General features: G+C 65.0%; 2 protein-coding genes across 2 annotated transcripts; both read right to left on the bottom strand.

Annotated features, from left to right (window-relative positions):
• Positions 1-397: 397 nt before the first annotated feature.
• On the bottom strand, positions 398-4,716 carry ZBTB22 (zinc finger and BTB domain containing 22; the record flags this gene model as incomplete). Its single annotated transcript, XM_084501294.1, has 2 exons — positions 4,590-4,716; positions 398-2,017 (listed from the first exon to the last, which is right to left on the bottom strand). The coding sequence occupies exon 2, from the start codon at positions 1,991-1,993 to the stop codon at positions 398-400; it is 1,596 nt and encodes a 531-aa protein (XP_084357420.1). The 5' UTR covers positions 1,994-2,017; positions 4,590-4,716.
• Positions 4,717-4,870: 154 nt separating this feature from the next.
• On the bottom strand, positions 4,871-15,109 carry DAXX (death domain associated protein). Its single transcript, XM_084501293.1, has 7 exons — positions 14,754-15,109; positions 13,746-14,552; positions 11,779-12,598; positions 9,393-9,601; positions 7,204-7,438; positions 6,440-7,104; positions 4,871-5,032 (listed from the first exon to the last, which is right to left on the bottom strand). Exons 2-7 carry the CDS (start codon positions 13,995-13,997, stop codon positions 4,973-4,975), a joined length of 2,241 nt encoding a protein of 746 aa, XP_084357419.1. The 5' UTR covers positions 13,998-14,552; positions 14,754-15,109; the 3' UTR covers positions 4,871-4,972.
• Between the last annotated feature and the right edge of the window lie 550 nt (positions 15,110-15,659).

Raw genomic sequence — 15,659 nt, 5'->3', positions numbered from 1 at the left:
AACCCCCTTAGGAACTTGGCACCCCCCTTAGGGTCCTGGCACCCCCCTCAGGGACCCGGTACCCCCTTAAGGACCCAGGACCCCCCTTGGGGACCTGGTACCCCTTTTGGGGTCCTGGCACCCCCCTTAGGGACCCAGTACCCCTTTTGGGGACCTGACACCCCCCTTAGGGGCTTGGCACCCCCCTTGGGGACCTGGCACCCCCGTTAGGGACCCAGGACCCCATTTGGGGACCCGGCACCCCCACCCCCGTTAGGGACCTGGTACCCCCTTTGGGAACCCAGGACCCCCCTTAGGGACCTGGCGCCCCCCTCAGGGACCCAGGACCCCATTTGGGGACCCGGCACCCCCCTTGGGTACCCAGCACCCCCCCCATCCCCACCCACCCCCCCTCCTCTCACGCCTTCCCCCCGGCGAACGCCACCTCCCCGCGGGGCGACCCGGGCACCGGCGCCTCCCTGGGGACCCCCCAGTCCCCTTGGGATCCCCCCGCCGCCGCCACCTCCTTGCGGGGCGCACCGGGGGGAGGAGGAAGAGGAGGATGAGGAGGAGGAGGAGGAGGAGGAGGAGGAGGGGGAGGAGGAGGGGGCTGCAGGACCCCCCCGGCCAGGCGGTGCCGGCGCTCGCAGTGCCCCTTGTGCCGCACGAAGCTGTCGCGCCACATGAACTTCTTGGCGCAGGCGGCGCACTGGTAGGGCTTGAGGCCGGTGTGGGTCTTCATGTGCTCGGTGAGGTGGTGCTTCATCTTGAACTTCTTGCCGCAGACGGGGCAGCCGAAGGGCCGCAGGTTGAGGTGCATGTTGACGTGGCGGTCCCGCATGCTCTTGTGCGAGAAGGCCTTGCCGCAGTGGCACAGGAAGATCTTGTTGCCCTCGGCCGCCGACGCCGCCTCGGCCAGCTGCACGGCGCCGTGTTCGGCCCCCGACGGCGACGGCGACGGTGCCGACGGCGCCGGGAACACCAAAATTTGGTTGCCCTGCATGTCCATGGGGAGCAGCGAGCGCGGCGCCAAGCCCCCCGGCCCCCCGGCGTCCTCCAGCGCCTCGTAGGGCGAGGGGAAATCCTCGGAGGACTCGCAGAAGTTCACCTGCTCCTCCAGCTTGGCGGATGAAGGAGGAGGAGGAGGAGGAGGAGGAAGGCGCGAGGAAGGCCCCTCGGGCCGCGCCGGGCCCTCCACCGGGTCCTCGTCCTCCTCGCAGGTCAGCACCAGGTCCTCCTGCAGCCACTCCTGCTTGACGTAGACCCACTGCTTGTGCGGCACGATGCTGGGCTGCACGTAGAGGGGCCGCCGGGCGGCCTCGCCATCCTCTTCCTCGGCCTCCAGCAGCTCCCCCCCGCCGATGTTTTTCCCCCCGGAGCGCCCCGGGGGGCACTTGTGGGGCTCCTCGGCCGCCTCGCGGGGGCTGAAGTAGTTGGAGCTGCTGGGGGACTGGTTCTCACTGGTGCGACTGGAGTGGGCGCGGAGTGAAGAGGATGATGATGATGATGATGACGATGAAGATGATGATGATGAAGATGAGGATGAGGAGGAGGGCGCGGCGCGGCCCTCCTTGAGCAGCTCGGTGCACTTGTCCACGATGTGCCACATCTGCAGGACGCTGCCCACCGTCAGGAAGTTGACGATGTCGCCGGGGGCCATGGCGAGGCGGCCGGTGTAGGCCGAGCCCAGGACGGTCTCGAAGGCGCCGGGGTCCATGACGCTGGGCAGGACGATGGAGGTGACGTTCTTCAGCAGCACCTGGTCGTGGAAGTAGGGCGAGGAGGCGGCCAGCACGGCGCGGTGGGCGCGGAAGACGCGGCCCTGCACGTGGATGGAGATGTCGCACAGCTTCCCCTCCACCCGCTGCTGGTTCAGCTTGGCCAGGAGGGCGCTGGGGATTTCGGGGAAGTCCACGTGCAGCAGCCCCGTCCCGGCACCGCTCCCAGCACCGCTCCCGGTCCCGATCCCGGTCCCGGTCCCGACGCCGCCGCCGCCGCCGCACGAGGCCTCCATGGCGCTGCCCCGGCGGCGACGCTCCTGTGGGGGACGGGAGTCAGAGGGGGGTGGGAGAGGGGGGCTCTGCCCCACGGATCCCCTATAGGCCCCCCACACAAACCCTATAGGCCCCCCGGTTCCCTTATAGGACCCCAACCCCACCCCACAGGCCCCACACCTCCCCTATAGGCCCCCCACATCCCCTATAGGCCCCACACCTTCTCTATAGGCCCCCCACCCTATAGGCCCCACAGCTCCCCTATAGGCCCCCCACACAAACCCTACAGGCCCCCCGGTTCCCCTATAGGACCCCACCCCCACCCCATAGGCCCCCCACCTCCCCTATAGGCCCCACGGCTCCCCTATAGCCCCCCCCAAACCCTATAGACTCCCCACCTCTTCTATAGGCCCTACATCTCCCCTATTGGTCCCACAGCTCCCCTATAGGCCCCCCACCCTACAGGACCCACAGCTCCCCTATAGGACCCCCATTTCCCCTATAGGCCCCACACCTCCCCTATAGCCCCCTCCACACACACACACCATAGGCCCCACACCTCCCCTATAGGACCCCAGTTCCTCTATAGCCCCCCTGGTCCCCCTATAGGACCCCAACCCCACCCCATAGCCCCCCCCCCTCGTCTATAGGCCCCACACCTCCTCTATAGGCCCTACACCTCCCCTATAGGCCCCCCAGTTTCCCTATAGGCCCCCCACCTCCCATATAGGCTCTACATCTCCCCTATAGGCCCCATGGTTCCCCTATAGGCCCCCCACTCCATAGGCCCCACACCTCCCCTATAGGCCCCACAGACCCCTATACGCCCCACACCCCCCTATAGGTCTTATGCACCCCCTATAAGCTCCACGTCCCCCTATAGGCCCCCCAGTCTGCCCCAGCCCCTATACACACCCCCAGTACCCCATACAGCCCCTGTGTCCCTACACACCCCGCACACCCCCCCTATAGGCTCCCTACCCGAGCACCCCGTAGAGCCCCCAGGCCCTATATGGCCCAAGCACCAGCCCTGACCCAGCCCCTACACCCCCCACACCCCCTATACCCCCAGCCCCTATATCCCTTGGCCCCTATAGCCCCCATACCCCATGCCCCCAGCCCCTATAGCCCCCTAGAGCCCCTCACAACCCCCCTACACCCCCAGCCCCTATAGCGCCCTACACAACCCCTTACCCTATAGTCCCCTATAGGCCCCCACACCCCCAGCCCCTATAACAGCCCCCCCAGCCCCCTATAAGCCTCCAGCCCCTATAGCACCCTATAGCCCATATACCCCCAACCCCTATAACAGCCCCTACACGCCCCCAGCCCCTATAGGGCCCTATAGCCCCCACACCCCCAGCCACTATACGCCCCCATACCCCTGTCCCTACACCCCCAGTCCCTTATAGCCCCTTACAGCCCCCCTATAGCCCCCATACCCTATAGCCCCTATACGCCCCCAGCCCCTATAGCCCCCTATACACCCCCATATCCTATAGCCCCCTATGTCCCCATACCCCCAACCCCTATAACAGCCCCTACAGCCCCCTCTAGGCACTATAGGCCCCCAGCCCCCCAAATAGCCCCCCTATAGCCCATGTACCCCCAGACCCTATAGCCCCCATACCCCTGTCCCTAGCCCCCCAGCCCCTACAGCCCCCTATATCCCCTATACACCCCTATACCCCCAGCCCCTATAACAGCCCCCCAGCCCCTACAGCCCCTATACACCCCCCATACCCCCAACCCTTATAACACCCTCCTAGGCCCCCAGCCCCTATAGCCCCCTATACACCCCCATACCCCCAGCCCCTATAACAGCCCCCCCAGCCCCCAGCCCCTATAGCACCCTATAGCCCATATATCCCCAGCCCCTATAGCAGCCCCTATAACCCCCTATACGCCCCCAGCCCCCCAAACACCCCCCCTATATCCCATACACCCCCAGCCCCTATAACAGCCCCTATACGCCCCCCAAACACCCCCCATACCCCTGTCCCTCCCCCCCCAGCCCCTATACCCCCCCTATATCCCCCTATAACCCCCATACCCTACACCCGCTATACGCCCCCACCCCCAAACACCCCCCCTATACCCCATACACCCCCAGCCCCTATAACAGCCCCCTACAGCCCCTATACGCCCCCTATAGCCCCTATAGCTCCCCAAACACCCCCCCTACAGCCCCCCAACCCCTATCCCTCCCCCCCCAGCCCCTATACCCCCCCTATATCCCCCTATAACCCCCATACCCTATACCCCCTACACGCCCCCACCCCCCTACAGCCCCCCTATACCCCCCCAGCCCCTATAGCCCCCCCTATAGCCCCTATACCCCCCCCATATCCCCTATAGCCCCCCAAACACCCCCCCCCAGCCCCCATACCCCTGTCCCTCCCCCCCCAGCCCCCACCCCTCCCCCACACCCCCCCTATACCCCCCCCAGCCCCCTACAGCCCCCCCCACCCCCCCATCCCCCCCCACCCCCCTCCCCCCTCCCCTCCCCGCGCCCCCCCCAGCCCCTCCGCCCCCCTCCCCTCCCCCCCCTTTGGCCCCGCCCCCCTTTAGCCCCGCCCCCTTCCCCCCTCCCCCCCCCCCCCCCTCCCCTCTCACCCGCGCTGGGCTCCGGGGCTCAGGGCGCCGCCGCCGCCATCTTGGCGCTCCCCCGCCGCCCCCCCCCGCGGCCCCGCCCCGCCCCCGCCCGCCTTAAAGCGGCCGCGCCCCCCCCCCACACCCCCTCCACGCAGCGCCCGCCGCGGCCCCTTTAAATCCGCCCGGCCCCGCCCCCTCCGCCACCGCCCAATGGTGGGAGGGGGGAGGGGCCGCGCGCCGCCGCGCAGGCGCGCGGGGGCGGGGCGGGGCGGGAGGGGCTCTTAAAGGGACCGCGCCGCCGGCGCAGTAACAAAACGGAGCTTTATTGGGGGCGGGGCTAAAAGGGGAGGGGGAGGGGCTAATTCCGGGAAAGGGGGCGGGGCTAATCCGGGGAGGGGGAGGGGCTAATCCGAGTCCGAGAGCACGATGATCTCCTCGGGGTCGCACTGCGTCGCCACGCTGGTCTGGGGGGGGGGCACAAAGGGGGGGGTCACAGGGGGGGCACCCCCTAAATTAGGGGTCCCCCCCCCCAAATTGGGGACACCCCCCAAAAAAAATTAGGGTCCCCCACCTAAATTAGGGACCCCCCCCAAATTGGGGACCCCTCCCCCAAATTGGGGACCCCCACCCAAATTGGGGACCCCCCCAAAAAAGTAGGGACCCCTCCCCAAATTACGGACCCCCCCCCCCAAAAAAATTAGGGACCCCCCAATTTAGGGACCCCCCCCCTCCCAAATTAGGGAACCCCCAAATTAGGGACGACCCCCCCCGAATTAGGGACCCCCCCCCCAAATTGGGGACCACCCCCAAATTAAGGACCCCTCCCCCTAATTAGGGACCCCCCCCAAAAAAAATTAGGGCCCCCCTCCCAAAATAGGGACCCCCTAAATTGACCCCCCTCTCCCCCCAAATTAGGGACTTCCCCCTCCCAAATTAGGGACCCCCCCAAAAAAAATTAGGGCCCCCCCCTAAATTAGGGACCATCCCCAAATTAAGGACCCCTCCCCCAAATTAGGGACCCCCCCCCCCCCCAAGATAGGGCAGGGACTCCCCCCATTAAATTAGCGCCCCCCCCCAAATTAGGGACCACCCCCCAAATTAGGGACACCCCCAAAAATTAGGGACCCCCCCCCCCCAAATTAGGGACCCCCCCCAAGATAGCAGGGACCCCCCCTAAATTAGGAACCCCTCCCCTAATTAGGGACACCCCCCCCCCCAATTAGGCCCCTTCCCCAAATTAGGACCCCCCCCCCCTCATATCAGGGACCCCCCCCAATTGGGCTCCCCCCCAAATTAGCCCCCCCCCTCAAACTAACCCCCCCCCCCCCAAAGGGACCCCCCAAAACCCCCCCCAGGACACAACAGGGACCCCCACGGGGTGGGGGGGGGATGGGCCAGGTGCCCCCCCCTCCCCAAAAAGCAGCACGAAGCCCCCCCAGACCCAACGGGGACCCCCGGGGTCATCACAAAACCCCCCCCCAGGAACTCAGGACCCCCCCCCAAATATTTGAGCCCCCCAGGTTCTCAGGACCCCTCTCAGGTACTCAGGACCCCCCCCCAAATATTTGCCCCCCCCGCAGATGCATGGAACCCCCCCCAGGTACTCAGGGACCCCCCCCCAAATATTTGACCCCCCCCAGGTACAGGGCCCCCCCCCAGATACTCAGGACCCCCCCCAAATCTTTGCCCCCCCCTCAGATACACAGGACCCCCCCCAAAAAATATTTGCCCCCCCCAGAGGTACTCAAGACCCCCTCCCAAAAAAATTTGCCCCCCCCCCAGATACTCAGCACCCCTCCCAGGTACCCAGGACCCCCCCCCATGTACTCAGGCCCCCCCCCCCCCAAAAAATATTCCCCCCCCCCCCTCACCTTGCACGTTTTGGGTGGGGGGCGCCGGGGGCTGCCCTGGGAGCTGCTGACCAGGTCCCGGCCGGGGGAATCGGCGCGGGTGGAGTCGGGGAGGGGGCTGCGCCGCGACCCCCCCACCTCGCCCCCCCCCCCAACCTCCTCCTCCTCTTCCAGACCTGGGGGGGGAGCGGGGGGGGCCGGGGGGGTCGCCAGGAGCCGGCTGCGCTTGCGGGGGGGCGGGGAGGGGGGCTCGGCGCCCCCGTTGAAGCTGGTGGAGGTGATGGTGCCCCCCCCGTTAACGCCCCCCCCCGGAGCCGTTCTCCAAAAGCCGGGGGCTGCCCCCCCCCGGGGGTCTTTTTTGGGGGGGGGGACCCCGAGTCCAGAGCTGGGGGGGGGCGGCGAGAGTCCGGGAAGCCTCCGGGGGGGGGGGGGGGGGAAGGGGGCGGCGGTGGCGGGGGGGGGGTGGCCTCCGAAGGCTCCGGGGATGGGGGGGGGGGCGGCGGCGGCGGTGGTCGTGGGGGGGGGCTCGGAGGGGGCGGGGGGCGCCGGGGGGGTCCCCGGGGGGGTCTCGCCGGGCTCCAGGGGCAGCGCCTCGATCTCCAGGACGAAGAGGTCGTGCGGCGCCCCCCCCTCCTCTTCCTCCTCCTCTTCCTCCTCTTCCTCCTCCTTCCTGGGGGGTGCCGGCGCTGCGGGGGGGGGGCAGGGGGGGGTCAGGGGTCCTCGTGTGCCCCCCCCGTGTCCCTTTGTCCCCCCCCGTGTCCCCGTCCCCCCCCCGTGGCACCCACCCTGCGTGGCTCTGCCTCCTTCCTCCTCCTCCTCCTCTTCCTCCCCGCGGCCCTTGCGGGGCGGCAGCGCGGCGTCGGCTTCCGAGGAGCCTTCCTCCTCCTCCTCCTCCTCTTCCTCCTCCTCTTCTTCCTCCTCCTCTTCCTCTTCTTCTTCCTCCTCCTCCTCTTCCTCATCCGATTCCTCCTCCTCCTCCTCCTCTTCCTCACGGCTCTTCCCCGCGGCACCCCTGGGGCTCTGGAGGATGGGGAGTGAGGGTGGGCTCAGCCCGGCCCCATCCCCATCCCCATTCCTAATCCCAATCCCAATCCCTATTCCTAATCCCAATCCCAATCCCAATCCCCATTCCTAATCCCAATCCCCATTTCCCATCCCTATCCCTATCCCTATTCCCATTCCCAATCCCGATCCCTGTTCCCAATCCCCAATCCCAAATCCCCATTCCCCATTCCCTTTCCCATCCCCATCCCCATTCCCCATCCCCTTTCCCATCCCAATCCCCATCCTCAATCCCTAATCCCCATCCCCATCCCCATCCCCATTCCCAGTTCCTAATTAATTCCCTTTTCCATCCCTGTCCCCATTCCCCGTCCCCTTTCTCCATCCCCAATCTCCATCCCCATTCCCCATCCCAATCCCATCCCCCTTTCCCATCCCCAATCCCAATCCCTTTCCCCATCCCCATTCCCATCCCCAATCCCAATCCCATCCCAATCCCCAATCCTCATCCCAATCTCCATTCCCCTTCCCCAATCTCATTCCCCATTCCCAATCCCCATCCCAATCCCCATTCCCATTCCCAATCCCAATCCCTTTCTACATCCCCATCCCCAATCCCAATCTCATTCCAATCCCCAATCCCAATCCCTTTCCCAATACCAATCCCATCCCCAATCCCAACCCCAATCCCAATCCTTTTCCCCAATCCCAATCCCTTTCCCAATCCCATTCCAATCCCCAATACCAATCCCTTTCCCAATCCCAATCCCATTCATTCCCCTTTCCCCAACCCCATCCCCAACCCCAACCCCATCCCATCCCCAATCCCCAACCCCAATCCTCATCCCCAACCCCAACCCCAACCCCAATCCACATCCCCAATCCCATCCCCATTCCCAACCCCAACCTCAATCCCAACCCCATCCCCATCCCAATCCCTTTCCCCATCCCCAATCCCAATCCCATCCCTATCCCCATCCCCAACCCCATCCCCAACCCCAATCCCAATTCCAATTCCCATCCCATCCCCAATCCCATCCCCATTCCCAACCCCAACCCCAATCCCATCCCCAATCCCAATCCCATCCCCATCCCCAACCCCATCCCAATCCCATCCCCAATCCCAATCCCATTCCAATCCCCATTCCAATCCCCATTCCCAATCCCAATCTCATCCCCAATCCCAATCCCTTCCCTCATCCCCAATCCCAATCCCTTTTCCCCAGCCCCATCCCCAATCCCATCCCCATCCCCAACCCCATCCCCAATCCCAACCCTATCCCAATCCCCATCCCAATCCCATCCCCATTCCCCATCCCAATCCCAACCCCAATCCCATCCCAATCCCATCCCCAACCCCATCCCCATCCCCAATCCCAGTCCCAATCCCTTTCCCATCCCCAACCCCATTCCCCATCCCAAACCCAATCCCATCCCCATCCCCAATCCCAATCCCATCCCCAACCCCATTCCAATCCCCAATCCCCAATCCCTTTCCCATCCAAATCCCACCCCAATCCCATCCCCATCCCCATTCCCAACCCCAATCCCAATCCCATCCCCAATCCCAATCCCATCCCCATCCCCAATCCCCATCCCAATCCCATTCCCATTCCCCATCCCAATCCCAACCCCAATCCCATCCCAATCCCATCCCCAATCCCAATCCCATTCCAATCCCCATTCCCAATCCCAATCCCATCCCCAATCCCATCCCCATCCCCAATCCCATCCCCAACCCCATCCCAATCCCCATTCCCAATCCCAATCCGTTTCCCCATCCCCATCCCCAATCCCATTCCAATCCCCAATCCCTTTCCCATCCAAATCCCACCCCAATCCCAATCCCATCCCCATCCCCAATCCCAATCCCTTTTCCCCGGCCCCATCCCCAATCCCACCCCAACCCCAACCCCATCCCACCCCAATCCCACCCCAATCCCACCCCATCCCCACCCCAACCCCCACCCACCGCTTCCGGCTCCGCCGCCGCGGTGCCCCCGGCTGCCCCGGCTCCCCCCTGGCGCCGCGCCGCCCGCTTGCGCCCGCGCTCCTCCTCCTCGCTCTCGTCCTGGAGCTGTGCGTAGTGCGCGATCACCCCGTCCAGCCGCGTCAGCGCCACCGTGCGGTTCTTCCGCAGCCTCTTGGCCAGCTCCGGGTCCACCAGCGCCGGGTCCGTGCCTGCGGGACGTGGGGCGGGGGGCTCAGGGTGAGCTGGGGGGGGGGGGCGCCGTGAGCTCCGGCACCCCTCTGACAGCTCCGCTACGTCTCCAGGGGCTCCATCATCCCTTGATGTGGTCCGTGAGGTCCCCAGGAGCTCCAGCATCTCTCCACCAGCTCCATCACGCCCCCAGGAGCCCCGTGACGTCCCCAGGAGCTCCATCACCCCCCCACCAGCTCCATGATGTCCCCAGGAGCTCCATCACACCCCCAGGAGCTCCATCACCCCTAGACCAGCTCCATCACATCTTCAGGAGCTCCATCATCTCTCCACCAGCTCCATCACGCCCCCAGGAGCCCCAAGACGTCCCCAGGAGCTCCATCACCCTCCAACCAGCTCCATGATGTCCCCAGGGGCTCCATCACCCCCCTACCAGCTCCATGACGTCCCCAGGAGCTCCACAACATCCCCAGGGGCTCCATCACATCTCCAGGAGCTCCATCACCCCTTGACCCGGTCCATCACACCTCCAGGAGCCCCATGACATCCCCAGAAGCTCCATCATCACCCCTCTGACAGCTCCATCACGTCCCCAGGAGGTCAATCAGATCTCCAGGAGCTCCATCACCCCCCCCCACCAGCTCTATCACGTCTCCAGGAGCTCCATCACATCCCCAGGGGCTCCATCACATCTCCAGGAGCTCCATCACCCCTCCACCAGCTCCACCAGGCCCCCAGGAGCTCCATCACCCCTTGACCCGGTCCATCACATCCCCAGGAGCTCCATCACGTCCCCAAGAGCTTCGTCATCTCTCCATCAGCTCCATCACACCCCCAGGAGCTCCATCACCCCTTGACCTGGTCCATGACATCTCCAGGAGCTCCACCACCCTTTGACCAGCTCCATCACATGTCCAGGAGCTCCATGACATCCTCAGGAACTCCATCACCCCTCTGTCAGGTCCATCATCCCTCCACCAGTTCCATCACATCCCTAGAAGCTCTATCACGCCCCCAGGAGCTCCATCACCCCTCTGACAGCTCCATCATGCCCCCAGGAGCTACATGATGTCCCCAGGAGCTCCATCATCTCTCCACCAGCTCCATCACATCCCCAGAAGCCCTATCATGCCCCCAGGAGCTCCATCGCCCCTCCACCAGCTCTGCCATCCTTCCATGAGCTCCAGCACCCCTCTGTGAGCTCTGTCACTTCTCTGTGAGCTCCTTCACATCTCCATGAGCTCCGTCACCCCTCCAAGAGCTCCATCATCCCTTCATGAGCTGTCACCCCTCTATGAGTTCTGTCACCTCTCTATGAGCTCCATCAACCCTCCATGAGCTCCATCAATCCTTCACGAGCTCCACCACCCCTCTACAAGCTCCATCACCCCTCCACGAGCTCCATCACCCCTCCATGAGCTCCATCATCCCTTCATGAGCTCCATCACTCCTCTCTGGGCTCTGTCACCCCTCTACAAGCTCCATCCTCTCTGTACAAGCTCCATCACCCCTCCACGAGCTCCATCACCCCTCCATGAGCTCCATCATCCCTTCATGAGCTCCATCACTCCTCTCTGGGCTCTGTCACCCCTCTACAAGCTCCATCCTCTCTGTACAAGCTCAATCACCCCTCCATGTGCTCCACCACCCCTCTACAAGCTCTGTCACCCCTCTATGAACTCTGTCACCCCTCCACAAGCTCCTTCACCCCTCTACAAGCTCCATCACCCCTCCACGAGCTCCACCAGCCCTTCATGAGCTTCATCACTCCTCTACAAGCTCCATCCTTTCTCTACAAGCTCTGTCACCCCACTACGAGCTCCGTCACCCCTCTACAAGCTCTGTCACCCCTCCAAGAGCTCCATCAGCCCTTCATGAGCTCTGTCACTCCTCTATGAGTTCTGTCACCTCTCTATGAGCTCCATCAACCCTCCATGAGCTCCATCAATCCTTCATGAGCTCCATCAACCCTCTACAAGCTCTGTCACCCCTCCATGAGCTCCGTCACCCCTCTACAAGCTCCATCCTCTCTCTACAAGCTCCGTCACCCCTCCCTGAGCTCCGTCACCCCTCCCTGAGCTCCGTCACCCCTCCCTGAGCTCCACCACCCCTCTAGGAGCTCCACCACCCTTCTACCTTCTCCGTCACCCCTCCAGGAGCCCCGCCACCCCCTCCACCACCCCCGTGTCCCCCTCACCCGGCCGGTACTGATCCGTCAGGTGGCTGCCGAAGTTGTAGACGAGGTCGAGGTGGCGCCGCTCCTGCAGGCGGTTGCCCACCTCGCGGAAGGCGTCCTGGGCCATGCTCTCCATCTGGCGCCGGGCGAGCCCCAGGCTGTGCCGGGCGCTGGCCTTCTGGATCACCTTGAGGATGTCGGTGTAGTCGGGGAAGGCCTCGGGGCGGTTGATGAAGCGCTCGATGCGCCGGTTGACCTCGGGGTAGCGGGTGCCGCGGTAGGCGATGCGCTGCTCGATGACGCGGCCGGTCAGGCTGCTGCACTGCTTGAGCTCGCAGAGGCGCTGGAAGATGCGCATCATCTTGCGCTTCAGCCGGCTCTCCTGCAGGTAGCTCGAGTCCTCGCTGTCCAGCTCGGCCAGGTCCAGCTCCCGCTCCTGCAGGCGCCGGATCTCGCCCGTGTAGACCCGCAGCAGGTTCTCCAGGTAGCGGATCTGACGCTTGGACCCGGTGGGCGGCCGCGGGGCGCTGGCGGCGGCGGCGGTGCCGGGCTCGGGCGCCGACTGCGGGGCGTCGGGAGGCGGCGTCGGCGTCGGGGCGGGCGGCGCGGAGGCCAGGGGGAGCTTGCGGCGCAGGGTGTGGGCCTTGAGGACGGTGCAGAGCTCGTTGATGTAGACGTAGACCTTGTTGCGGCGCGCCCGCACGCGGGCCAGGCAGCGGGCCAGGACGTTGCGCAGCTCGGCCGAGGCCAAGAAGTCCGGGCTGGCCTTCTGGTGGCGGCCCGACAGGAAGGGGATGACCTCGGGGTGCTCCTCCGTCAGCTGGGTGCAGAGCTCCAGGAACTGAGGGGGTGGAGAGGACGAGGTGGTATGGGGACAAGGAGGGGGGATACGGGGACGTGGAGGAGCAATGGGGGACGCGGGGACTCCAGGGAGACGTTGAGGGGACAAGGTGACGTGGGATGGAGAAATTGAGGTGACAAGGAGGTGTCAACGGGGATGGAGAGGTTGAGGGTACAAGAATGGGTCAACATGGGACGGAGACGTTGAGGTGACATGGGGACAATGAGCAAACGTGGAGGTGCCAAGGTGGCATGGAGACGTTGAGGTGACAAGATGTCAACGTGGGATGGAGACGTTGAGGTGACAAGGAGGTGTCAACGGGGATGGAGAGGTTGAGGTGACACAATGTCAACGTGGATTAGAGACATTGAGGTGACAAAGAGTTGTCAAGGTGGCATGGAGACGTTGAGGTGACAAGGAGATGTCAGGAGGGATGGAGACGTTGAGGTGACAAGGAACACGTCAACGTGGGATGGAGATGTTGAGGTGACAAAGAGTTGTCATGGTGGCATGGAGACGTTGAGGTGACACGGAGGTGTCACCAGGGATGGTGACGTTGAGGTGACAAAGAGGTGGCGTGGAGGCACCGAGGTGACACGGAGACACAAAGCACGACGGAACCATCCGGAGAGATGGAGGTGCCGACGTGAGGCGGTGACACCGAGGTGACACCGAGGTGACACAGGGACAGCGAGGAGGAACAGAGACCCCGTGTGACACGGAGGTGACGTGGAGGTGACATGGGGACACCAAGAGGGGTGGGGACACTTTTTTTGGGGGGGAGGATGGACGGAGAGGCCAAGGTGGCCCCGAGGAGGGCCGGGAGCAGGGAGGTGACACCGAGACAGCAGCAGGGACAGAGAGGGGACAGCGGTGCCGAAACGTCCCCCAGATGCCAGGAGGGGACACGGGGACGTGGGGGGGGGACTTGGGGACACCGGGGGGGACGTCCCCATCATCCCCACCCCCACCCCGAGGCACAGCAGGGCAGGGGGACCCCAAAAATGGGAAAGGGGGAGGGGACACAAAGACCTCCCCATGGGGACACCCACCCCAGGGGGTCACCCACCCCCAGGGGGAGCACCCACCCCCGGGGGGAGCACCCATGGGTGCCCCCCCCCCCAAAAAAAAGGACCCAGGCACTCACCTCAGCGAAGAGCCGCTCGTTCTCCGCCTTGAAGCCGCCCCCCCCGGCCTTGCCCCCGCTATGGGGGGGCTCCGGGCTGCCGGGGGCGCCCCCCCCGTTGGGTTGGGAGGGGGGGGCGGCGGGGGGGGGAGGGGGGGGAGGGGGCGAGGAGCTGCTGGGGGGGGCGGCGGTGGAGGGGGGGGGGGGCTCCGGGACCCCCTCGTCCTCGTCGTCCAGGACGATGATGCTGGTGCCGGGCGGGGGGGCCGCCATGGCGGGGGCTCAGGGGCATCCCCGAGAGGGGGGGGGTGAGGGGGAAGGGATGCGACACGCTTTTGGGCCGAAAGGCGGGGATTTTGGCCAAGAAGCGGGGATTTTGGCCAAGAAGCAGGGGTTTGGGGCCGAAAGGTGAGAATTTGGGGCGAGGCGTGGGAGTTTTGGGGCTGAAACGTGGAAATTTGGGGCAATGCGTGGGAATTTGGGGGCAAAATGGTGAAAATTTGGGGTGAGGCGTGCGAGTTTTGGGCCAAAATATGGAAATTTGGGGCAATGAGTGGGAACTTGGGGGCCAAAAGGTGAAAATTCAGGGCAAGGCGTTCGAATTGGGGGTCAAAACGTGAAAATCGGGGGCAAAGCGTGCGAATTCGGGGTCAGAAGGTGAAAGCCGGGGGCCAGGCGGGCGATTTTGGGGCCAAAAGGTGGGAATTCGGTGCCGGAGGCGGCGGTTGGGGCCCAGCCGCCTCCTTTTTGTCGCCTTTTTTGTGCGTTTCGTCCTGCGGGGGGGCGCGGGGGGCCCCCCCCGGGGCACGGGCGGCGTCTCGGGGGCACCTGGGGGGGGGGAAACGGGGTCAGCGCCCCCCGGGCCCAGCCCCCACCCCCCAACCGCCCCCCCCCGGTCCCTCCCCTCCCCCCCCCGGTTTCCCCCTCCCCCCCCTCGGGCCTTCCCCTCCCCCTCTCCGGTCCCTCCCCTCCCCCCCCCGGTGCCCCCCGCCCGGCCCCGCCCCCGCCCCGCCCCCCCCCGCCGCTCACCGCCTCCTGGCCCCGTTCCGGCGCCCCCAGCGCCGCCACCACCGAGCGGCCGCCGCCGCCGCCCTCACTGCGCAGGACCGGAAGTGGGCCCGGCCGGCCCGAGGCAGCGGGCGCCGCCATGACACCGTACGGCGCCGCCAAGGGGCGGGGCATGGGCGCCGCCATTTTCCCCCCGCCAAGAAGGGGGGGGGGACCCGGGAGGCCTCCGCGCCTCGCGATCGCTGCTCCCGGCGGGGGGAGGGAGCGGAGGGGGAGAGGCCGGGCACGGGGCCGGGCTCAGCGGTGCCGGTAGAGCCGCGGAAGGCGAGCGCAGCCCCCGGGAGAGGCGGCAGTGCGCAGGCGTACGACAAGATGGCGACGGGCCGTGGGGGGCTGCGCATGCGCGGGGGGTACGGTGGCCGGGAGGGGCTCTCAAAGGAGGAGGGGGCGCATGCGCAGTGCGGGGGCGGGGCCGGGCCTGAGGCCTAAATCCCCCCCCTTCAGCCCTGCCTCTTTTTTCAAGTCATTAAATAAAGTCGTAAAAGTCGTTAAAACAGAAATAAAGGCATTAAATAGGAATCAAATAAAGGCTTTAGCTCGACTTCCTTACAAAACAAAGCACAATTAAATCTTAAAAAAGCACCACCCAGCCCCTAGGAACGTCCCCTGAGGGCACAGAGAGGGGGGAGCTGTGGAAATTTATTTGGATAAAAACACAAATTACACCCAATTCCCAACCCGAAGGGGGTAAATGTAGGGAAAATCAGCAGCAGCATCCCCCAGCCATGCGTTTTCACCTTTCAGTGATGCGCCTGTCCGTGACAGTGGTCAACGAGCGATAAAAAGAGTTAATTAAATATATTTTAAATTAAATATGTGTTACTTGGAAGTACAAGAACAGCATTCAGGTTAAACCAGGTCTCTTTG

The sequence above is a fragment of the Aythya ferina genome (assembly GCF_964211825.1).
Source record: "Aythya ferina genome assembly, chromosome: 30".
Lineage (NCBI taxonomy): Eukaryota > Metazoa > Chordata > Aves > Anseriformes > Anatidae > Aythya > Aythya ferina.
Note: the sequence above shows the minus strand (reverse complement) of the source record. Positions and strands in the feature narration are given on the sequence as shown.